The 24,616-nt window shown below is 46.0% G+C and overlaps 2 protein-coding genes across 8 annotated transcripts in view; one reads left to right on the forward strand and one right to left on the reverse strand.

The window, feature by feature from the left end:
• Positions 1–7,484, forward strand: part of MYO19 (myosin XIX) — a 35,503-nt gene extending 28,019 nt beyond the window's left edge. For 6 of the 7 annotated variants that reach the window (XM_061604804.1, XM_061604807.1, XM_061604803.1 and 3 more), the window contains exons 21-25: positions 1,187–1,359; positions 3,129–3,258; positions 4,102–4,187; positions 5,055–5,351; positions 6,265–7,484. In XM_061604804.1, the coding sequence (XP_061460788.1) occupies positions 1,187–1,359; positions 3,129–3,258; positions 4,102–4,187; positions 5,055–5,351; positions 6,265–6,393 (815 nt within the window). In that variant the 3' untranslated portion in view covers positions 6,394–7,484. Of the gene's footprint in view, positions 1–508; positions 640–1,186; positions 1,360–3,128; positions 3,259–4,101; positions 4,188–5,054; positions 5,352–6,264 lie in introns of those variants that run through there. The other variant, XM_061604809.1, reaches the window with a different exon arrangement.
• Positions 7,080–18,345, reverse strand: ZNHIT3 (zinc finger HIT-type containing 3). Its single transcript, XM_061604828.1, has 5 exons — positions 18,127–18,345; positions 11,693–11,724; positions 11,209–11,301; positions 9,032–9,112; positions 7,080–8,382 (listed from the first exon to the last, which is right to left on the reverse strand). The coding sequence occupies exons 1-5, from the start codon at positions 18,222–18,224 to the stop codon at positions 8,192–8,194; spliced, it is 495 nt and encodes a 164-aa protein (XP_061460812.1). The 5' UTR covers positions 18,225–18,345; the 3' UTR covers positions 7,080–8,191.
• Between the last annotated feature and the right edge of the window lie 6,271 nt (positions 18,346–24,616).

Genomic DNA, 24,616 nt, shown 5'->3' on the forward strand with positions numbered 1-24,616 from the left:
ATGCTAAAATGCCTAAAATGTCTTGACCTGGCGCCGAAAAGATAAGTGTTGGTGTCTGGTGCACCTCGTCAGACAGATCATTCCATTATTTGGGGGCCACCACCCTTTGCCCTGATCCAGCAGCCAGGCTCTTCTGATGTTCCCATACAAACCAAAGTCATACAGATGATAGAATTGGGGGGGGGGGTTGGTGCCGAAAGGGTGTCATAGGAAGCTGCCTTACACTGAGTCAGACCATCTGGTCCATCTAGCTCAGTATTACCTACACTGACTGGCAGTGGCTTTCTAGGGTTTCAGGCCGGGCTCTCGCCCACTGCCGCCTGGAGATGCCAGGGGTTGAACCAGGGACCTTCTGCATGCAAAGCAGATGCTCTGCTATGGCCGTGCCCCAAGGATGGGTGTCATTGCAGCTTTGTTTTTATGGGGGGAACACTTTTCTTTTTATTTTATCTTCCTCTTGCATGTGTGTGTCCAATATCTGTCCAACTGCAATTTTTGGTCTTTCTAGCCCTCCGTGGAGTCTTCTGCTGCTGTTGCAAAAACCTGCTTTTCTCTCTACGGGGGTCTCTCTCCTTTCAAGGAATGAACCTCATCTCTTTCTTTCTGTTTGCTTTAGTAGATCCAAGCCAGCCGGCAGAGGTAAGTGCAGGGTTAGGTCTCTCATGGCATTGGATCAAGCTACATGTGGAGCAACAGCAGCAACCCATTTATGTGCGAGAGGCCTGCCCTGTTTTATTTTGTTTCGACTTATTTAACAAGAGTTATATACCACTTAAATAATCAAAACTTCTCAGTGGTTTACATGAAATATTCATTAAAATTACCAATAAGTTACCCTATTTTTCCCAAAATAATATCAGCAGCTTTAAAAATCTATGTTATAAAATAAAATACACATGTCAAAGTGACATATCTGGGTAGGCTGACTTAAACAAAAGTTTTTAGCAGGCGCTGTAAACAGTCCAGTGAAGAGCCTGACTAATATCAATAGGCAGGGAGTTCCAAAGTTTAGGTGCTGCCTACGACGTTAAACCCACCCAGGGCTTTACATGTGACTAGGGCAGGCCCACATTTGAGGGCACAGGTTTGCCTGCATCCCATGTAGCTTGACACCTTATAGCTGCAAATCTGGACAGCTCAGCTGACCTTTAAAATTGGCACATTTACCCCCTTTCTTTTCTCACAGGCTGGACAGCGGCTTCTATGGAGGGTGAAAGCGATGCTTTACGCTCCACGGTCTGGGGCATCCTTCAGCTAGTGCGCCCACCTGGTGCTCCTCCCCTCAAAGCTGCAAAGAGCAATCCCTCTGCTACACCGGTGTATTGTGGCAAAACCAAAGTATTTATGACCAACTCCATGGTAAGCGGGGCACTTCTGGTGGGTTTCTTTGGCACTGAGAGTCGTCCTCTCCCTCATTATAAACAGGACGTAGCCTTCAGTTTCCTGCAAATCTTGGTTTTCATTTTTGTTTCAAGAAATCAACTGCCTATCCCCAATTGCTGTTTTCTTCTTTTTAAAAGATCTATGTTACTAGCCATTATGGCTGCAAAGAAAGACCGGAAAGCACGTGGGCCATCTGCGGTGACAACTAAGAATCCAGTTTTCCCAGTTTTAGGGAGGGGGGCTTCATTTTGTCTCTCTCCATCCCGATAGAAGCAAAACCATGCAGTGTGGATTCAGATTTGTTTGATCTGCTTTACCTGAGCTTTTGCTGACCTGGTGCCTTCAGACGTTTTGGACAACTCCCAGCAGCCCCAACCAGCACAACTGTACTGGCTGGGGGCTGGTGAGAATTGTTGCCCAAAAACCTCTGGAGATCACCAGGTTGGGAAGGCTGGTTTAACTGAGCAGGCATGGAGAGCTCAGCACCAGCCTCTTCCAAATACTCGTGTGGACCTTAAAAAAAAGAAAGAATTGCACATCAGTGGCTAACACACACCCCCCCCGTGATCTAAATGATCCTTCGGCTGTTGACTATGCATGGGGTAGGGGCCGGAGACACAACCTATATTAGATTCTATTTTTAGATCATAATTCCTCCAAGGAGATATGGTTGCTGAGTATTTTTTTCTACCTCCTCCTATCCTCACAACAAACCCTGTGAGGTACTTTAGGTAGAGAAACTTTGTATTTTTAATTGTTGTGAGTTGCCTTGAACACTGCCTTGAAAAAGGCTGGATATTTTGAACAAATAAATAAAATAAATTAGTGACTGGGTGGTCAACGTCGCTGAGTGGGGATTTGAACCCTGGTGGCCACTTTGCTACTGACCCTCAAAGAGACTTGAAACATTTTAGTTATGCTCTTTGTTTTATTGAAATTGAGGCAATTTGGGCTTACTACTTTTAACTCTTACTGTTTTGACCTCTGTTTTAGTATTTGTGGGTAGTTTTTGTTAGTTTTTATTGATCTGTGAGCTCCTTTTTGTAACAGCTTGCCCAGAAAGGTTGGATATGAATGCATTAAGTAAATACGTTTTTAAAATGAAAGAGATCTTAATCCAATGCATTTAGCTAAAGTTGGCTAGCCTGCAGCCTGGATCTCCCAAGACACCCTTAAAATGTACAAAATGTTTAGTTTTTTTTAATTTATTGACTGTTCCCATAAGTCCCCTGCTGTCATGTCAACATGTTTTTATGCCAACCTGGTCCCCAACATTCATCTTTTTTTGAAAAAAAATCCAGAATGGAATAATGAATGACAATTATTTCAAATAGTGCTGAATAAGTGTTGGGAAAGTCTTTCACAAGGCAGCCTTGAGAGCTGCAGTTCTTCTCGTGCGCTTTTATAGTTTGATCACACACCCTTTGACAGGCAGCCCCCAAAGGGTCAATGTGGTCTTCTGCCTGAATAAAGGTTAGCTGCCTCTGCTGTAACCATACCACCACACTGCCTCTTCAGACTGGTAGATTTGCTGTGTTTAAAACAGGGAACCTGCCCAGGATGAACTGTTGAAATGCTCTCCTCTCTCCCATACTGACACCGAACTCTGAAACTCCTCTCGCCTCAGATGTTAAAACAATTTTTAAAAAATCCTTGGTTCAAGGGAAGGGTCCAAAGTCCAGCTGTGGCTGCAGCCTGGCTGAATGTGGCTCCAGATGGCAGACTTGTTGTTTCGTCTTTTGCAGTTGGAACTGCTTGAAGCGCAGAGAGCCGGGGTCTTATCCGAGAAAGCGTTCTGCATCCAGTGCTGTTGGCGGAGGTTTAAGAGGCGGAAGGTGGCGAAACAGAGAGAGTCTGCCACAATCATCCAGTCCGGTGAGGGAAAGAGGGACTGGGCCGGGCAACCCTTTTTCAGCCCGGCGGCCACATTCCCTCCTGGGCAACCACCTGGGATTATACACCAGTGGTGGGCAGGGCCAGAGGTGAAAGTGCAGAGAGCCGCAAGTGTGTGTTTGGCTTTTGTACTAGTGGAGGCACCGCCCTAGAGACTTCAGCCAGCCCCCCATATGCCTGCCTTCTTACTGACCCTTGAGCCAGGGGGTGGCGCTATCTGTCAGCTGCTGCTTCCTTCCTGGCCTCAGTGTTGCCCTCACAGAACTCAGCAGGGAGGAGGATGGGGACAAAACTGGAAGAGTTGACTCTGCCTGCCATTGGCACTGGCACCACCTGTTGTTGGGCTGTCTGCCTTCTGCCCCACCAGCCCCAACGGGCACCAGTCCCACTGCTCTGTACAGTAGGCTAGCTTCTGTGCATAGACCTGTCTCTGCTCTCCATCCAGGCAAGCCAGGGGCATGATCAGAGGTCAAGGCCACATTCCTGCAGGCCAGGCAGAGAGGCTCAGAGGGTCACATTCAGCCCCCAGGCCTGGGTCCCCACCTCCTCGGCTAGATAGGGTGACAAATAGCCTGAAGAGGTAGAAGGCAGCTTTCTATCTCCACATCAGGGGAGGGAACCGTCTCTCCGCAGCAGAGCACCTGCCTTTCCATTGAGAAGGCCCAGCATCTTGTTGAAAGGGTCAGGGGACGGGGCCTTCTCTCTGCCTAAGACCCTGGAGAGCAGCTGCCAGTCAGAGGAGGCAATACTGGGCCCAATGGATCTACCCCTGGTATAAGGCAGCTCCGGCAAATTCCCCTCTCACCCTGACCCTCTTCTCCTCAGCTGTTCGCTCATGGTTAGCCAGGAAACATTTCCAGAGGATACGCAAAGCAGCCACGGTTATAAAACGGACCTGGAGGAGATGGAAGGTAAGAGAGCAAAGTTTGGCCCGGTAGGAAATCTTCCCAGTGGCTTTTGGAAAGCTGGAAATTAAGCCTCTGTCCATGCTTTAATTCCACAAAAGAAAAAACAAATGTAATACTGGCAGAGATTTCTGGTTCCTGAGAATCTCTGCTTGCTTTTTTGCAAAAAATTAAGTTTCTAGTCCAGGGTTTGGGAAACTTTTTGGTCCGGTGCATCAGAGCTGTATCTCTCCACCCACCCCACAGGCCAACTTTGACATGTGGGTGGGGCCACCCTCCAGTCAGTCATTTGATATTAGGCGACTAACGCCTGTCACCCCGCAAGCCCTTGTCATTTGAGAACTGGCCATTGCTGCAAAGCCCCTTGTGCAAGCGCTGCCCAAGCACCCAGCACCCAGGACACTTGGGAAGCGCCTGCATTTTTCCCCATGGGAAAATTATGAGGTACTGAGAAATGTGCCCCACATCAGAGCTTACAGAGAAAGCCCTGCCCAGAAACCCACCCTGGAGGTAATCTGGCACCAAATCTTCCCTGGCTCGTTACTCGGTGCCTCCAACAAGTTCCAATGATCACATGCACAAGTGGGGAAGGACGGCAGCTCAGTGCCAGAACATCTGCTTTGCTTGCAGAAGGTCCCAGACTCAGTCCCCAGCATCTCCAGGCAGGGCTGGGAGAGAACCCTGCCTGACACAAGCTGCTGTTAGTCAGTGTAGACAATATTGAGCTAGAAGGAGCAAGGGTCGCACTCGGTATAAGGCAGGTTCCTGCCTTCCTATCATGTAATCTTGTTTCAGAATGAGGCAGCCTGCCACTGTTCTTCCTGTCCTGTATTCGCTTGTGCAGACACATTAAAATACTTTTTATCTCCGTAGGCCAAGATGAATGTCCTGGCAGCAGAGGAACTGGATGACCTAGATAGAAACGCTCACCCCTCTGTCTCGGGGGCGCTCGTTTCCTCGAGCGAATCGGATAAATCATGTACACTAAATGCCGCAATCCAATTCTGGCCTCTTGGGCTTGTCCTTCCAAGCACCCGGGCAACAGTGGGGGGGTTCCAGAGAGAGCTCGCCCTCCTGGCGTGCCTCCAAGTCCTCCGGCAGAATGACTGTTACAAGGCAAAGGCCAAGCTGTCTGCACAAGGGATCACCTCCATCAGAGCACTCCCACAGGTAAGGGCTATGCTGCCAAAAAACCCTGCTTGGTTACGTTCTCCAATGCTGCAAAGTGCTTTCAAGGCACATCCACCCCACCTGTTGTAAAGCCCTCTTATGCTACTTTAACAGCATGGGAGCTGCTGTTGGTTAGGAGGCCCTGATTTCCCTTGCAGAGCCAGAATTCCCAGGGTTCCCTGGGAAGAGGGAAGGACTGTCAGATCACTCTGGCTATTGTCAGAGTCCAACATCTGGAGGGCCACAGGTCCCTCATCACTGTTCTTAAAGACAATGGGCCTGAAGGCTTATAAATGTTTCTTGACATTATTTACTTCCTGATGAAACCGCTAAAACGAGAAATTGAAGGGGGTGTGAATATTCTGCATTTAGATACTTGTTCTCATTTTAGGAAGGGAATTCTTTTACATCAGGGATGGAGATGTAGCTGAACTTCAACTCCCATTGTCCCTAGCCATTGGCCATGTTTGCTGGGGCTGATGGGATTTGTAGTTCAGCAATATCTGGAGGGCTAAAGGCTCCCCCTGCCTCCTTTACATCAAAGCCTAAGCCACTGAAAAAGACGGTTGAAACGCATTTGGCCAAATGATCATTCAGGAGCACTCATTTCTGTATGTTTTCATGAGCGTTTGGCCTTTACAAAAGCGATAGGAGTGGTGTTTCAGTAGTATTGCTCTAACATTTCAGAAGTGGCATGAGTTTACTTCTTGTCATATATGTCACATAGGGTGGTATTCAATGCTAGTCCTACTCAGAGTAGGCCTACTCAAGTTAATAAGCATTACTTGCTTAAGCTCATTAATTTCAGTGGGTCTCCTCTGAAGCAAATGCAGCTCATCGTTCTTAACTGTAACCTTTTTTCTTTATAAATAAACCAAGCCCTTAAGAAGAGCGTGTTTTTCCCTCCACCTAGGGCTCCATCAAGTTCCATTGCAGGAAATCTCCGCTGCTTTACGCCGACACCCGGCCGCACACCCACGCCTGCACCATGACCGGCTTCAACCAAATTCTCCTTGACAACTATGAGCTTCTTTCAGTTTGAAAATGGACTTTGGGGCACTTTTATTGACATATAAGTATTTATTGCACTTTTAAACTTCCTCACCCCACCAGAACCTTCATCAGGCTGCTCTTCCTTCCACTGCATCTCCCCTAGCACGGTTCAGATCGTCCTTTGGTGTGTAGAATCTCCTGGTGGAGGGTCACAGGAGCCAGTCCCTATCACTACTACCACCCACACACGCCTGTGTGCACATCGCATCTATAAGTCTGTCGGCCCTACACACGCATGCTGTCCATCTGTTCAAAACGCAGAAGGAAGTTAGCATGTGCACCCACCCGCACTCTTCTCTGGAGAGTCATGGGGTGGCAGAGCAGTTTAAAGTGGCCCACAGCTACTCCCCTTCACCCAGCGGTGTGTTCAACAACTCGTCTGGGAGCCAGAGGTGACCTGGGTGAGAGATCACTTGGTTTCCACGCTAGCCATAGTGGAGCTGAAGCCCTTTTGGGATGCATCCCTCTGGGAGCCTGGTTGATCAAAGGCATTTTTAAACTAGTCTGCTAAGATGTTAGGAGCCTACATTTCCTCCGCTGCAGCCAGCGTGGCAGTGTAGGCTACTAGCTTCTGAGTGAGCTAGCAAAAAAATAATAAAATTGCAGGCTTCAGTATATATGTATGTGTATGGAAACCAAAGATAACCTTTTTTAATATTGTGAAAACTTTTAAACTATTTTTTAAAAACTTTATTTCAATACAGGGTTGTTCTCCCAGACAGGTAGTGACAAACACACTGTTGCTTTTTTGGCATTTTAGAAACCCAGATGTACACCAGTAATTCTTCTGAGGCAGCCTTTGGCAACCTGGTGCCCTCCAGCTATCTTGGACTACAGCTCCCACTGACCCCTGTTAGGACACTGCTGTGCTGGCTGGGGGCAGATGAGACGCTGTAGGCCAAGACAAATGGAGGGCATCAGGTTGGCTACTCCAGGGCAAGATGAAGCCACTGGGCTCTGGCTGTTCAGCATTTCAAACAGCTCAGAGACAATTCAGAGAACAGGTCAAGTCCTTGCTGCACCCAGTTTTCTGCATATCAAGACTATTTTAATAAAGACTGTAATTATTAAATGCCTTGCTGTTTTGGTTTTTCCACCCTGATTGAGGTCGTGGGGAAAAGCTGAAGCCTTTTTCCCTCTGTGGCCTTTGGGGAGGGGGGCACTTCCTCCTAAGCACCCTGATAGGGAACCGTATCCGGAGGGAAAGGGTTACTAAGGACCTGCAAAGGGAAATGGTTTCTCCTGTGCACACACCCTACAACCACCCCCATCGGTATGGCCCCTGTCCAAACGGCCCCCTGCACCCAGGGTCTGCTTTTCACAGAAATGTAATGTGCATGAAAGAGCAGGTGACAGGTCCCCGCTACCGCATCCAGCCTGGCTCTTGACTGCGCCTATGTTCTGGCGCCACTGATCCCACGTGGTGGAAGTGGAATCAAGTCTCCGTTAAGCCAGTTCATGTCTCAAGAGGCTACTGCCTCCTGTTCCAAACCTGGGCTCTTTTTTTTTTTTTTTTTACAGCCAACACAGTGTGAAGATAGTTAAAAGCTCACAGAGGTGCAGCTTTCAGGACACCGCCAACGCAGTGTGTGTAAGCCCTTACTTCCCCCAAAATCCAGGCCTCACCTCTATAGGGGAAGTGGCCTGTCCACCCTAAAAAAGCAGGCTAGGAATTCTAGCCTATGGAGATCTAGGAGTTAGAAACAAGAAGTGCCCCATCTTCCCTGCCTGCAAACAACAAGCCCTCCTCTTCCGGAGCATCCTCTACCTGCTCCTAACAAAACATGTCACTCCGGACGTTCGTTCTCCTTCTCAGGGGGCTCCACAATCCCCAGGCAACAGTCTGCAAACTCCGCAAACAGCGGCTCCTGCATGTACTTCTTCAGAATTGCACTCTTGTCTTTGGCCTGGTCGACGGTGAGAAGCAGCTGGCGGAGGTGGGGATTGAGGAGGATGCCTTTGAGTTCTTCCGACTGCCCTGTTTTGAAAAAGAGGGAGGGGAGATAAGCCTCAGGTTGAGGTGCACAGACACCTCAAGGGGGAAGATTCCTGGCGACTGCCTACCCTGTGGGGAAGAACCGCTCCTCAGCAGTAGAGCGTCCAGAAGGTCTCGGTCCAAATCCCGGCCACAACCAGCAAGGGTCAAGAGTCAGGGATGATGGAAGACGGGAGTCCAGCAGACAAAGCCTTAGGGTGAGGCTGTGGAACCTGTAGCCCTCCAGATATTGATAGACTCCAAACCCCATCATCTCCAACCGCCAATGGTCAGGGATAATTGGAGCCCAGCAACATCTGGAGGGCCACAGGTTCCCCATCTTTGCTATACAGAATCTCTAAGCATGAATTCAGACAACAGACTCTTAACAGGAGAGATGACCAAAAATAATCACCCCAGAGTCATCTCCCATGTAAGAACTAGTCTGAATGCTTGCTTGGAGTTCCTTAATAACAGGGATAATGAACCTGGGCCCCTCCAGGCGGTGGCTGGGACTCCAACTCCAGGCAACAAGGGCCAAGGGTAAGGAATGATGGGAGTTGTAGTTCCAGAAGTATTTGGAGGGCTGCAGGTTCCCCCATCCCTATTTGATAGGAAAAAACCCCACAAAATGCTCAACCAGAAAACTTACTTAAGAGGTGGAGTTTCTGCAGAGGCACCTTATCATCTCCATCGTCTTCTGACAAAATATCGTCCACCGACCAAGAACTTCCTAAGGAAAAGCAGGAACATAGTAGCGCCAAGAAGGATGCCAGAACTGGTGCCCACTTGTTCTGTGGGGCCTTAAGTCTGCACCTGCCAGTCAGCGACGAAATCCAGCAAGGAGCTACACCAGCCCTTCCCCAACCGGGTGCCCTCCAGATGTTGCTAGACTCCAATTCCCATCAGCCCCAGGCAGCCTGGCTAATGGGCAGGGATGATGGAAACTGGTGTCCAACAACATCTAGAGGGCACCAGGTTGAGGTAGGCTGAGCTACAGAATATGATGGGCAGAACATCAGACAGCTGCCCATAGTGGATTCTAGATCCATTTTTTCACTGACCACTTTCCACTCACGCCGGCCTCTCTACATTAAAAAAACCCCTCAATAAGTATGACAACAAAGCACACATGGAATCAGTGCCATTTTTGCATGGCCATGCTCCCATGTCAAGCTGGTGCCAATGCTGCGGGTGTGGCATGACTGCTCAAAGTTGGCTTCATGTCTTACAGCTGAAAACCAGCCACAAAACTGAGAACGTATCACTGGAAGGCAAAACGACCTCAGTGGGTTGTATCTATCTAAATTCTTAGTCCGAGTAGACCCACTGAAACTCAGACTTAAAATAAAAAAAGCCCTGTTGGATCAGGCCAAAGGCCCAACTAGTCCAGCGTCCTGTCCTCACAGTGGCCAACCAGATACCCAAATGGGAAGCCCGCAACAGCACGCTCCTCTCCTGCGATCCCCAGCAACTGGTTATCAGATACATTAATGCTTCTGACAGTCGAGGGAGAACATTGCCATTGTGGCTGGTAGCCATTGATTGCCTTAGGCTGCAATCCAACACACATCTCCTCAAAAGTAAGCTCCACTGGGTTCAAGGAGACTTACTCCCAGGTAAGCATGTATCAGATTGCAGCCTTAGCCTCCCATGAATTTGTCTAATATTTTTTTAAGCTGCCCAAGTTGGTGGCCATCAAGTTGGAGAAGCTATGTTGCTCTTAGTATGACCAACACAGGGCCCAACCTCACATCCTTGAAATAAAACCTATTCCAGGCCCAACATTTCAAGCACCTGAAGCTTTTTCCTATTCCGCTCCCATGTCTATCTCTACGACAGCCAGTGTGGCATAGTGGTTAGATAGAGTGTCGGATTACAACCTGGGAGACCAGGGTTCAAATCCCCACATAGCCATGAAGCTCACTGGGTGACCTTGAGGCAGTCACTGCCTCTCAGCTTCAGAGGAAGGCAATAGTAAACTACCTCTGAATACTGCTCACCATGAAAACCCTATTCATACGGTCGCCATATGTCGGGATCGACTTGAAGGCAGTCCATTTCCATATGTCTGTCTCTACCATCTTGACGATGGACTTGCTGTTGGGAGTGGAGGAATGGAGGAGCGTAACTGCAGGCCTCTGCCCACCCATGATGTACAGTGCATCAAGGGTCACCAGAACACAGTGCAAGAACTGTGGGCTCCATACGCTCACAGAGTTCTAAAAATCGCAATTATATTTTTTTAAAAATGCTCCTAGTCCTCATGTTTGCAGAGATAAGTGTTTCCTGCCTGCCCGCCCTGCAAAATGTCTCCCAACAGTAGTAAAGGGATGAGTTTCTCTGCCTCAAAATGAACATATGGCCCTTCTCAAAGCATTTCATACAGGGGTGGAGAACCTATAGCCCTCCAGATGTTGTTGGACTACAACTGCCATCATTCTCGCCTATTGGCCATGATGGCTGGGGCTGGTGGGAGTGGGGAGTCCAACTTTGGGGGGCTGCAAATCCCTCACCCTCGCTTTCGCGCCTTGGACAGCTCCTTGAAAGTATGAACTAAAACATGGAACAGATTCCACGGCCCTACTGACCTGCAGCCACCAGCTGCCACTGCCTCCAGCTCTCTCAGGACTCTCTGCAGGCCACCCACCCCAACAACTCCACTTTGCACACACACAGACCTGGCAGGTTGCCCTGGAGAGAATGCGGCCTAAAGGCAGCTGGAAAAACAAGAAGCTGTTCTAGATGGACCTTTGGCCCAATCCCCTGGCCAAAAAACAAACAAACAAGCATTCAACTTAGCAAGCAAGTTGGAAAAGGAGTCCATACCTTCAGCGTTGAACGATGCCGCCGTCCGGACACCCTGGGAAGCATTGTGATTTGCAGGCTGCAAGCCTGGCTCTGCTTCGGATGCACATTGTTCTGTTCAAATTCCAGACACGTCTCATTAATCCAAGCCAAGTGACGGTTACACATAAAACTGCAGTTAGTTTGAACCTTTTTCTGTGGCAGCACCTCCAAATTCCTCTCCTAACTTTTTTTTTGGGGGGGGGGGGAGTATATCTGCAGACTTCAGACGTGCAAACCTGCCATCTCCTCTCTCCTGTGCACAGATGAACACTAGAAATAGGAGGAATTCGAAAAACTCCCAGCAGACCTTGGTCCTCTGGCTGACAGTTGTGACCATAAAGTATTCCATCTGCCCCAAAATATGGTACACCCCAAAAGCATATCTGCACCATAAAAACACCCTCGCAGAAGAAATTACTCAAGCAAGCCAAATCATTATCATTATTTGAATAAATAAGCCTACCTTTGTGCTTCTTGTAGCAGGTCACCGAACAACTGCAACAGCAAAAAGAATTTCATCTTTTTTTTTTTTTTTTAACATGGGGACATTTATTTCTACCCCCAAGGCGGAAATAAATTGATGTATTTACTTATTAAATAAATAATTTCTGACTTTTCTCCAAGAGTTCAAGGCTGAGATCAAGGCTGTGTTACATGATATGCTTCTCCCCTCCCACTATTTTGTCCTCACAACAATCCTGGAAGGTAGGTCAGACCGAAACCATGTGACCTGCCCAGGGTGAGCCAGTCAGCCTCAGGGCTGAGCAGGGATTTGAAGCCACCCAGCCACATACCCTCAGCCTTCGCCTTGAAACCCCGGTGACTCCACCATTACACCAACAGGGGCTCTTTAGAATAGACCAGGGTTCCCAAACTGTGGTCTGTGGACCACCGTTGGTCCACAAGCTTCATTCAGGTGACCTATAAGCATTAAATATTCATAGTGATTTCTAACGGCATTTTCTTGCTTCTTTCATATCTTACATTGTATTTTATTGTACTGCAATTTTAATTCTATGGAATGCAAATAATACAATAAAAACCACGCAGGGCCTCGCACGGAGCATTACAATGGCGACAACAAGCAGAAAAATCATTGAAGTGGTCAGCAGAGACCCTCAGCAATTTTCAAGGAGTCTATGGGGGGAAAGGGCTGGGAACCCCTGAGTAAGACCATTGCATAATATATGTTTTATTGTTTGTTTATTGATAATAAACTGTATATAGCCATTGGCTGTTACAGAAGCACTGAAAATGTATATACATTAAAACACGCTACAAAAACAATTCAAAATTAAAATCAAGAACACAATTTAAGTCATTATTTATATTGATCATTTTTAACATAACTAGCTCTGAGTTTCTTTGCTGCCAGCGCAAAATTAGCTATTGAGAATATTACGTGTGGTCGGGGTGATGATAGTAGAAAAACCACTATCTGGGGCCTACTTAAATCTTTATTCTCACGAAGCATAGGTAATAAAAATTTAGCTCTCGGTGGATAGAATAAAGGACAATCCAGCATATAGTGAATCAGGTCTTCCGGGACCTTGCAACCAGCTACACACAGACGTTCGGCGAAAGGAATGCCGAGATATCTACCTTGCAAATTCGCAGAGGGCATAACCTGGAATCTCAATTCTGTATAAGCTTTGCGTAGGGGGGCCCTCGTCAGTATATCCAGGTAAGAGGGCCACACATGATCGGGTTCTGGAAAAGGGCAATGCAGAGATCACTGCTTTATCGTGTTCTGCGTCATAATCAAAAATCTGGTTGCGCAATGCCTTAGAGTTAATATTTCTAAGCAAATTAGTTGTTAGATGGTAAGTTGGTCCCAGGGAAGAGAAGTTACCCGCCCAACCATCATTTTCCAGCTGATCCTCCCAGCATAGTTTAGCTAGAGAACATGAGTTGGCTACTGACAATTTCCTCCAGTAGCGTAAGAACGCTAAATCAATCCTGGCCGCTAGAGAGGGGAGGTTGAGTTCAGCTCTCACATGAGCTGCCGGGGTTCCTTTAGGTAACCCCAGGATTTGCTTGAAAAAGGAATTTTGAATTGGCTCAAGGGCTGAACGTAAGAAAGGGCCCCAGATTTCAGAACCATACATAATTGATGGTAAAATTTTTGCTTCATAGAGTTTGGACAATGGTCTCACCAATTGTCCACCTTTAGAATAAAAAAAAAAATTTCAATTGCCCAAATGCCCTGAGAGCTTGTAGTTTGATGTATGTTAGATGATGAATCCAAGTCAAACTATTATTAATATGAATTCCCAGGTATTTAAAGGTATTTACCTGTTCTATGTTATGGCCATTTAAATGCCAAGTGTGTTTGGATCTACTGTATTTCCCACATACCATTATTTTGGATTTGGTATAATTAATTTGTAGGAGTTGTGAGTTACTATAATCTTGAAGACGGAGGAGCATGCGTCTAAGGCCTATTCTGGTCAAGGAGAGCAGAACTAAGTCGTCTGCATAAAGAAGGAGTGGAATTTTTCTATCCTTAATCGCAGGTGGGAAGAAAGCGGGAGAGGCCATAGCTGGTACGATGTTATTAATGAAAAAATTAAATAGGAATGGGGCCAAGATGCAGCCTTGTTTGACTCCTTTTCTCACTGCGATTTTATGTGATAGGAAACCATTCAGGCCAAGACGGACTCTTATAAAGGTGTCATGATGTAATATTTGGAGCAGCCATAAAAGTCTTATATCGATACCGGCACTATCCAGTTTCTTCCAAAGTAAGGGGCGATCTATCGTTTGGTCAATCGTGCTGGACCCTTCCCTGAAACCAGCTTGTACATCAGCTATGATAGCATGTTCCCTTTCCCAATCTTGAAGTTTAATTAAAAGATAACGACCATATAGCTTTGCTGCCACATCGAGGAGACTAATTGGTCTATAATTGGAAGGTATGGCTGGATCGCCTTTTTTAAATATCGGGATCACTATACTTGTTTTCCAACCATGAGGGATACAGCCCGTTTCGTTGATTTTAGTAAATAATGCTGCTAAAATAGGGCGCCACCATAAGGAAAACGCTTGATATAGGTCCGGTGGGATCGTATCTTGGCCAGGGGCTTTACCCGATCTCAATCACCTAATTAAGTTGTCAGTTTCAACTCCCGAAACAGGAGGCCAAGGTGGGCAGTCACTAGGAAAAGTTGGCAGGCAGTGATGCAGCGGGGAAAAATCACCAAAGGAGGTTTGAAAGTGAGTGATCCACGTTTCCGGTAATATCGGGGGAATTGAAACCAACGGTCTACCTGATAAGTTACCATGGATCAAACTCCAGAACTCCCCATGTTTCCCTTGGATAGCTGCTAGACCAAGGCGTTGCCAAATCGAGGTAATAAATGATAGGTTTTTTTGTTTCAGGAGATTATTATATTTCCTTTTTAGTTTTAAAAGTTTAGCTATGGCTGTTTCAGAAAAGTGGAGTCTGGTAAAACGCGTTTGGTAGCAAATTTGCTTCTTTTTGGCCAGGCAAAACTTGTCAAACCACGGCTTGAAGCCTGGTTGGGAACTGGTAGATAATGGAACAGATGTAGTGATTATCGGCTGAAGCCGGGTAATAATCTGGTCAAATATCTCCCAAATATCATTTGTTGGGAGAGAAGCTTTTTGGCGCATCTCAATCATCGTAGGAGACGTTAGAATGAGTTTAACCTCTTCAAATAATGAAGGTGACCATCGTATGCGTCTTAAACCCTGGTGCTCATCTGGGTCTGTCAGCGGCATAGATTGACTCGACTGCGTTGGCGAACTGAACAATTTCAAAATCAGCCGTAAATGATCACTATCAGGCCTATCTCCTATGGAGAAATCTTTAACAAAATCTATCATTTGTGGGGAAACCAGTATGTAATCCACCACGCTAGCCCCTCTTTTGGTAATACAGGTATAGTACCCTTTTGACGAGTCGAATCTTGAGCCATTAAGGCACAAGAGATTCGCACTAATCATGCTCCTAAATAGGGCATGCCCATTTTTATTAATCAGTTTATCTCGAGAAATGCGAGATAATGGTAACATGTCCAAGGTAAGTAGGTCCACAGAATCAAAAGGTCGTAAGGGACCATCACCCATCCTAGCATTAATATGTTTCATGCTTTTATTTTAGGGATTTGGACCGCCCTTCCTCAAAAAGAGAGCAGTAGGACACAAGACACACGTGTGGAGGAGGATAATATCCTTGGGAGGGAGCAGGCAGCTTTCCGGAAAGGTAGGTCTGGGATAGAACACTGTGTGATTTTAAATCACTTAGCTGAAAAATACAAGAACCGCTGGGGTAACGGCCTGTTTGTTGCCTTTGTCGACTTGAAATCGGCTTTTGATTCCATCCCTAGGGAGATACTATGGACGAAACTCGCAAAATCTACAATTGACAAAAGACTCCTCTTCTTAATTAGCCGTCTGCACCATCACACATCCTTTCGTGTTAGATGCAGTCGTGAAGTACATCTCACAAACCCCATTACTACAACAAAAGGTGTAAGACAAGGCTGCATACTAGCCCCACTTCTATTTAATTTTTTCATGAATGATCTGTCCCTCTATTGTCAATCCCCGGACTTCCACCCCCCTAAGTTAGCGAACCTGCATTGTCCTCTGTTATTGTATGCAGATGACGCTGTTCTCCTTTCTGTTTCTAAAGTAGGTCTCAAACGCCTAACAAAAGCTTTTATGAGCTTCTGTCATGATAACAAACTATCTATAAACTTTCCCAAAACTAAGATCTTAGCTTTTGCCAAGCACTCTCCTCCTCACGTATGGACAATCAATACCCATAAAATAGAACAGGTTTCTCATTTCAAATACCTTGGTATACTATTTCATTCCTCTCTGTCCTGGACTCCCCATATCCGAGGGGCTATTTCTACTGCTCGCAACTCAGCCAGTGGTATTCGAAGGTTCTTCTTCACTAAAGGAGGACAATACATTCCAGCAGCCCTAAAGGTTTTTAGATCCAAAACTATTTCTCAACTTCTCTACGGGGTACCTTTATGGATTGGCGCCTTCAACTCTTCTGTGGAGGCAGTTCTCTCCTTGTTTCTCAGACAAATTTTTGGCATTCCCAGGTGTGTTCCTGCGGCGGTCCTTAGGTTAGAATCTGGCCTAGTCTCACTTGAGTCTCAAGCGTGGTTGGCCGCCCTAAATTTCTGGTTTAAAATGTCTTATGAAAAATCTTCTGGTTATCTCCCTTTACTCTGGGAAGACTTTTTTACCTCGAAATGGGCCCTAACGTTTACAAATTACCTTGCAAGTATTGGCCTCTCAATTGAACATCTGATGTCCCTCGCTCCAGAGACAGTTAAACATTCTATCCGGACTCGTATTAGTGATATGGACTTCCAACGCTCCATAACTGCAGCCACCTCGACCTGTTCTCCTATTCATTTTGGTCTGAGCTTTGCGCCTATGCTCAGTGCCCCTTATCTGGAAACTCTTACGATCCCCAAATACCGTCTAGCCTTTACAAAGGCTAGATTTAACTGTCTTATCTCTGCCTTACTTGAAGGGAGATTTAAACGTATCCCACATGCAAATCGATTATGCCTTTGTGGCGTCAGCGCCATAGAAACTCTCTCTCATGTCATCTTTGAGTGCGCCCTATATGACGATATTCGCTCCAAATTCATAACCCCCATCATAAATAAATACCCCTACAAACCGCTTAACTGTCTACTCTTACATCTTTTGTCAGCGGCTAATAAGGATACTACCTTGCTAGTTGCTAAATACATTTTTGCGGCTCAATCAATTCGGAAGGCATCTATCCCTTCAGAAGCTTCCGCCACCCTACTGTAACTGTTTTCCTTGTTGTTCTACTGTTTTAACATGACTGCAACTTTGTAACCTTTTGTTATAAATGTATGTAGTTTTATTCATAAATGTCTTTTGGTCTATGACTGTATCAATAAAAGATTGGATTGGTGTGGGTTAACAAGCCCTCCCTCTTCCAGGGCACTCTCTAGATTAGTACGGGGGGGGGCTGAATAGGGGGCTTCTCCTAACAACTCTCAATGCCTTAACAAACTACAGTTCCCAGGATTTGGGGGGGGGGAGCCATGCCTGTTTAAAGTGATAGGTCACCACTTTGAATGTACAGAGCAGATGGGAGCCCAGCATTCCAACTGCCACTGGGGTAACCACCCCACGTACACACAATCCCTTTCCTCCCTGTGGCTATGATCCTGTACACACTTGTTCAGGAGGGAGCCCCATTCAACAAAGCAGAGCTTACTCCTGACTTGAGCAAGTACCTCCAAGCAGATGTTGCTTCTTCTGCTCTTGTACCCAATCTCTGAGCATGAAAAGAGCTCTTTTTGGCCCTGAATAACCAGTAGCATAGTGGCAAGTTCAGTAGTGTGGGGTCCCTTCCTGGTAGTCACACCTATGCTCCCTCCCATCCTTCCCCCCCCCTTGCACGCTTGAGAATGAGATCTTTGTTCATGCCTTCTCCCATAACAACAGTCATCCCTAGGCGCCAATCAGCATGAAAGGGGAGTGTTAGCTACTGAGAGGAGTCTTTTCAGTGGCTGACTCACCTCCTTTCTCCCGATTGGCTCCAAATAGCAGGACAGGACACGGAAACGTGTTTAAAGGCTCTTCTCAGTGGCGAACACACTCCCCTTTCAAACTGATTGGCTCATAGGATGCTGGAGACACAGGGATTCTGCTGGGACCCGGCTCCCAAAAAAGTCAAAGGTCTAAGACACACACACCCCGGAGACCCCAGACCTCTATACTCCGCCCGATGCATAACCGGGGCCTAACCCACACACCTCCCAAAATGTAGGTGCTTAATGGGAGCGCCGTGCTGTTTTCTCGGGAGGGAGCCACGCCGCCGCCCCACCACCTCCAGTGCACCCGGGGCTGGCCGCTACTTACTATCGCTCCAGGCAGGCCGGGCAGCGGTACTTGGCAGCGCCCCGCCCGCCTTCGCCGCACACGATGCAACCGCAGGAAGACCCGCTCGGCCTTTGCATGGCGGCCCCGTCCGGGCTGCGAAAAGCTCCACGCGGGATCCTCCAGGGCGGTCTAGGCGGAGCGCTTGAAGCAAGGCCAGCCCAGCAGATCCATCGATCTGTCCCGCCTCCTCCTTCATCCACTCAAGCTGGCTTCGCGCTCGATTGCAATGGCTGCAAAGTCCCGTGTGCAGCTTTGGTTTCCGGTGAAGGCCCCGTGCAAGAGGAAGAGTTGTGTGTTGGGTGTGTTTTGCATTGTTTTTACTCCACTTTTTGAGATCTTGCTGCCTTTAAGTTTGTGTTCGGCTTTAGCAGTGTTTCTAATCCCACTAAGCTTTTTGTTCATAAACCGCCCTGAGATGAAATCATTGTTGTTATTGTATACCAGAGCTGCTAATAGCACGAAAACGGTGAGAGGAGTATTAGAAATACTGTGATACATTTGAAGGGAGCAAGATCTCAAAAGTCAGATTAATAACAATGTAAAACATTGACAACAACAATGCAAATTATACCCGGTATGGTAGTGGCAAATTCAGAAGTGCAGGGCCCCTTCATAACAATCACAGTCACACACCCTCCATCACTAACTTGCTTGCTCCTCTCCATACTCTTCACTCCTTCCCGAGCACAACTTCTCCCAAAACAACAAAAGGCCCTAGGAGCCAATTAGCATGAAAGGGAGTGTGTTAGCCACAGAGAAGAGTCTCCTTTCCCTCTGATTGACTCCAATCAGCAGGAAAGGGGACTGTGTTAGCCATTAAGAAGACTCTTCTCAGTGGCTAACATACTCCCCTTTCACGTTGATTGACTCATAGGATACTGGAGACACAGGGACCCTGCTGGGACCTGGCTCCCCAAAAAGTAAGGGGTCTACAACACACACACACAGACCCTGGACAACTACACCCCTGATTATACCAATCCAAGCCATCAGAATAAAAACCAAACAAACAAGCAGAGGGCAAGATGTCAAAAGGCAGATTGGAAAATAAATGAACAAAGAACTAAAATCGCAGTAGCAATACAATCTTATGCATGCCTACTCAAAAGTAATCCACACTGAGTTTAATGGGATTCTGAGATAAGTGTGCATTGAGGTTAATGGGACATTACTTCTGAGTAAAAGATTGCACTGTATAAAAGGTCTGAGAAAGAGTGTTGCTCTACAAGTGTGGGGCTGTGTGTATACACACAGTAAAATGTAAATTTAATTTTTAGGCCGCCTATCTGGCCGAAGCCACTCTAGGCGACGTACACATCAAATTTCAATAAAATACAATAAATACAATAAAATACAATATAATCAGCAGTAACAAAAATAACAACATATGCAGTACACAACAACAGGCATTCAGTATGTAATTAGCCCATCCCGGCGGTCCCAAAGGCCTGTCCAAACAGCCACGTTTTTAAGGCTCGGCAGAAGGTATCCAGGGAAGGGGCATGCCGAAGATCAAACGGTCCCTTTACTCTGCGCCTACGGCACTCCAAGGCATTTTTTGAAGTAACAGTTATGTGTCCAAATGGACACCCAGTCCTAGCCATAAAATATAATCAATGAACCAAGAACACAAATTCAGATTGGAAGTCACTGAAACACTGACTAGACAGGTACGAAAGTTTCGTGAAATTGAATAGAAACAGTAGAACATAGGGGCACATTGCACAATAATTCTTAGGATTATTAAAAACCACCAAGTCTTTCTGAAAAACTTCTTAACAAAATCTCTCTCCCTGGACACTGTGATGTCTGGTTCTCTGTATCTTTGCTCTTTTTTTCAAAAGAATTCTGCAGCAGAGCGTGGATCATAAGCAGCAGTTTTCAATTTTAATTTGCTTTTTAATTCATGTATTTACCGGTGGATGGGCAAGCGTGTAAGAATTTTGCCAGGCAAGTGACTTGTGTAAATGCATTTGTAAGGCTGTAGTCACTCCCTGTAGTTGTTTTAGTTTGAACTACTTTCGCCTTGGTCCAAATGTCAGCGCTTTTAATGGCAGAGTGGTTTCCACGCGCAAGCCGTTTGAATGAAAAATAAAAGGACACCCAGTAACAATTCCTTTTTTAAAAAATGCCCTGGTGCACTCCCTGCACTGGGTTGGGAAGCAATGTACTCACAACTAGGCACAAATACTGGATTTCGATGCGTTTTCCCCCAAACCAGCTGCAGTCTGAACGTGTACACACTGTTACGTAGCCAAACCATCACTCAGGGAAACCCCAAGGTTTTGCAGAAGTACCAAAACCCTTTTTGTGGGGAGCACAAAGCCCCCTTCCTCACTCCCCCCTGAAAAGCCCTGCCCAATGGCATCTCAGCATGCTCAGCAGGCCTGGCATCCTGACTAACTGGGAGGGGAAAGGAAACTGGGTAGGAAGATGAAGGGAATGGAGTATCCTGAACAGGAGCACTCTACACCACAACATTTTGCTGCAGGTTCCTCTTGTCAGTAGTTGGTACCTATACTTGCTAAATGGATCCTTCATAGTTGGAGGTAGTATACCTCTAAATATCAGATGTTTGGGGTTGAGTAGCAGATTGTGCACAGACTGTCTCTCAGACTAATTCCCAGGCATCTCTAGTAGCAGGTGATGTGGAAAGAGCTCTGCTTGAGATCTTGTATTCAGTTTGTGTATTGATATTAAAGTGTTGTAAGGAAAGGCAGGAAAGTATGTGGTGGTAGTGTTTTTGCATTCAGAAAAACCACAGGGTGTCAATGAACAGAATGATAAAGAGAAGAAAATGTGTCCAAAACAGATTTGAATTGTTCATTGGTTTGCCTTCAGGCTAGATGATGGAGTCATAAAAATGTTAATATTTGCGATCTGTAAACATTGGCAACATAGCTGTTACCTCCTGAGCATTGATGCACCCGTGAATTAAATTAAATATGGCAAGCTTGGCCGTGCTCAGGTAAAGGTTAACGACACTAAAAGGGAGGGTTACATTTTATTAATGTTGTGCCAAAGCAAACAATGTGAAACCTTCCCAGCTGGCTCAAACGTTACAAGAGGGAAACGCTGCTGTGTGTGTGTTTTTAAACCTCTACGCCTGCTCTACTTGAACCCAACGGGGCCTACTTTTGAGACTGCTGGTCCTGAGGCTGCTACAAATGTTAGTTGAGACCTGTCTGCTGGATTTTATATGTGCTTAAGCCCTAAGACTCAGCCTTCACTGCCCTCCAAAATGTTTTGGACAACAACTCCCATCAGCCTCAGCATCATACAGTCCTGCTGGCTGGGGCCAATGGGAGTCGTAGTCCAAACCATGTAGAGGGCGTCAGGTTGGCAAGAGCAGCCCTATGTCATCTGATAAGAAAGCACACTATCAAAAGCCACCATGCAACCACATACAGTTTTGATGCCACATATATTTTTTATTATCTCTTAACATGTTCTTTAAATCCCTAACAAGATTTTTAGTTACACTAAGTCAGTGTTCCCCAAACTCCTGTGACTTGAAGTGCCCTTTTTCTAAGTTAAATTGGAAGCATACTTCACTCTTGATCCAATACGGTCTACTTGCATCCAAAAAAGAGTTACCTTTAAGAATATAAGGGAAACCCTGAGGGAAGTTGATTTAGGCTGAGATCCTACACCCACTTACACTGAATTCAGCAGGACTTACTTCTGAACAGACCTGAATCACAGTGTGCTGTTTATGGAATCATATAATAGAAGAGTTAGAAGGGGCCTAGAAGGCCATCAAGTCCAACCCCCTGCGCAGGAATCCAATTTAAAGCATCCCCGACAGGTGCCTGTCCAGCTGCCTCTTGAATGCCTCCAGGGTTGGAGAGCCCACCACCTCTTATCCAGCATCCTATTCTCACAGAGGACAACCAGATGTCTCTAGGATCCCATATGCAAGTTAAAATCACAACAATCTACAGTTCCTCCCCAGAAATTGGTATTTAGAGGCATGTTGCCTGCAATTATGAAGGCATAACCATCATTACTATATTAGCTAATGAGAACCTTATTTATTTTTGTATTTAAGTGATTTATTGATCGCTTTATTTTTTAATCAAAGTAATATACAAAATGTCTTTCAGACAACAATAAACCTTCATGAATTTGTCTAATCTTCTTTCAAAGCCCTAAACTTTGTACCTTCTTGTGACAGTGAGTTCCATAAATTAACAGAGTGTGGAAGAGTGTGGGCTACCCACTGTCAGAGCCTTTGATTTTCTGTGCAGGCCAATGTTCTGAGCGTGCCTCCTGAGGGCCAGGGTTCTGAGTATGGCTCCTAACTGGGAAAAATCTGGGCACTGAGATCAGAGACACACAGGAGTGTAGTCATCCTGTGTCCTGGGCGGGTCTTAGATCTCTTACTTTTTTGGGAACAGGGTCCCAGCAGTGTCCCTATGTGTCTAGCTTGCTATGAGCCAATCGGCATGAAAGGGGGAAATGTGTTAGCCACATGCTTCCTTGTCCTTTCTTGCTGATTGGAGTCAATCAGAGTGAAAAAAGATGAGTCAGCACTGAAGACTCTTCTCAGGAGCTAACACACTTCCCTTTCATGCAGATTGGCTCCTAGGGACATCTGTTGTTGTGGGAGAAGGCACATGTGGGAAGGACTGAGGAGTGTGGAGATGAAGATGGAGAGCAAGCAAGCAAGAGAAAGTGAACAAGGAAGGAGGGAAGAACTTGGGTTGAAGTGTGTGTGTGTGTGTGTTGGTGTTTCAGTTCAATTATGTTGTAAGTATGTATGTGTGTGTGTTTGTGTCATGCATGGTAAGGTGAAACGCAAATTAGTATGCCTCTGTGTGTGTGCATCTGTGAGTGTGTGTGCGAGTGCATATGCATGTGTGTGTGGTGCTGCCAACGCCAGAGTTTAGGACCAGGAATTTCCATGGTTAAGTTTCACTCATGAGGTCTGCCCAGATGCAGTTTCCCTGAATCTTAGGCTGTGAGCACACTATTGCCTACAGCAAAGCATTTCCATTGGCCACACCTGGAGGAGCAACAGGTTGATCTGACAATCAGTTGCAAAATCTGTTTGAAGCTGAATTTTAAAAACAACACTTGCGCTGATCCAACCAAGTTTTACAGTAAAAAAGGGAGGGTTTGACTAGTGTCAAGTATGCCCCCATTTTCAGAAGAAAGGTTGAGACACACTGGAACCGGCAGAACAGTAAGTGTGTCTCTACCCTTAGTATGGCAACCACAAAGGGAAACTCAGTAAAGGAAGTTCCTCACTTTACAGCATATTAGTACATTTGCCAATGTACGTGCACAGATCTAGCTGAAAGGCAACCTGTAGAGATCTGTCTTGATCGTTGCAATGCATCAGTAAGGGAAAGTACTCCAAACAAGAGGCTGAAAGTTCATCTTATTGCATAATCTTAAGAAGGGGTGTGGTGGCTATGCGGAGGCATGGCTGAAGGGGGCATGGCACAATTATCATGAAGGGATCCTACACTGCTGAATTTGCCACTACACTTCAGGAGATACAACAAGTAGACTTCTTTGAGGGCAGTCATCTCACTGCATGATTAAATAACCTCATCATATCCCACACAAAGGTGTGGCAGAATGATCTGCCCCCGGGAAAGGGTGATTGCAAAGGAGGCAAGGCCAATACAGGTAATCATACAGACATGCTGTGGGCACCCTCCTAGCAGGATGCTTTGGGCTCATGCTAGCCATTAATTCTGAATTTATTTACTATGGTATAGAGCACTACTGTAGCTGGGCACACAGTTTGTGACTTACTTCATCCATCAACATATATGTGAAAATATATTCACATTTCTAATTTATTTACAGCCTTTTGTACTTTAAAAAATTCTTACTGCAAAATAAATCTCATCGCTACCTGCATAAGATAAGCCAATCCTGCATGGGAAAAATATTAATTTCACCAACCATCTTTCTGAATTCCATCTGTATAGTCAATTTAAGAAGTTGAGATCACTTTATCTTAAAAATAAACAAGTCTCTATGCTTTATGAAGTTAGTAATGTTGCTGTTCATTCTGATCAAAAGGGTGTATGTGAACCTTTTGGGACATTTGAACCACTAACTGAGTTTCTACTGTCTAACAACTCACCCTGAAGTTAGTTCACAAGAAACCCTTATAACCTCATATAGCATAATCCTATTCATGAATGCTACCAAGTTTTCAATTGCAGACAGGAGAGAGATAATGAATTTTTTAAAAACCTCCTCCTTGTACTTGAGAGCTGTCCAGCCCATCTGGTACTGAAGTTGACCAGCTTTGACGTTTCAAAACATTAATTCAGATCCTTGCAACTACCAACTATCCATAGCGCCCCATAAAGAGGTTTAGGATGCAATCCTAAATGCACTGAACTTCTGAGCAGAGATGTTTAGGATTGCACCATCAGCTATTGCCCCATGTGGACACTGAAAGAAGTCTGGATGGAAATCTACAAGAGTGGATCCAGCTCAG

The sequence above is a fragment of the Rhineura floridana genome, chromosome 21 (genome assembly GCF_030035675.1).
Source record: "Rhineura floridana isolate rRhiFlo1 chromosome 21, rRhiFlo1.hap2, whole genome shotgun sequence".
NCBI classification, from domain to species: domain Eukaryota; kingdom Metazoa; phylum Chordata; class Lepidosauria; order Squamata; family Rhineuridae; genus Rhineura; species Rhineura floridana.

Coding starts and splice junctions, on each gene's coding strand:
- ZNHIT3 (XM_061604828.1), bottom strand. CDS start 18,224: ATGCAAAGGCCGAGCGGGTCTTCCTGCGGTTGCATCGTGTGCGGCGAA. Junction 9,113..11,208: donor GGCATCGTTCAACGCTGAAG/GTATGGACTCCT, acceptor GCTTTTCCTTAG/GAAGTTCTTGGTCGGTGGAC. Junction 8,383..9,031: donor GCAGAAACTCCACCTCTTAA/GTAAGTTTTCTG, acceptor TTTTCAAAACAG/GGCAGTCGGAAGAACTCAAA.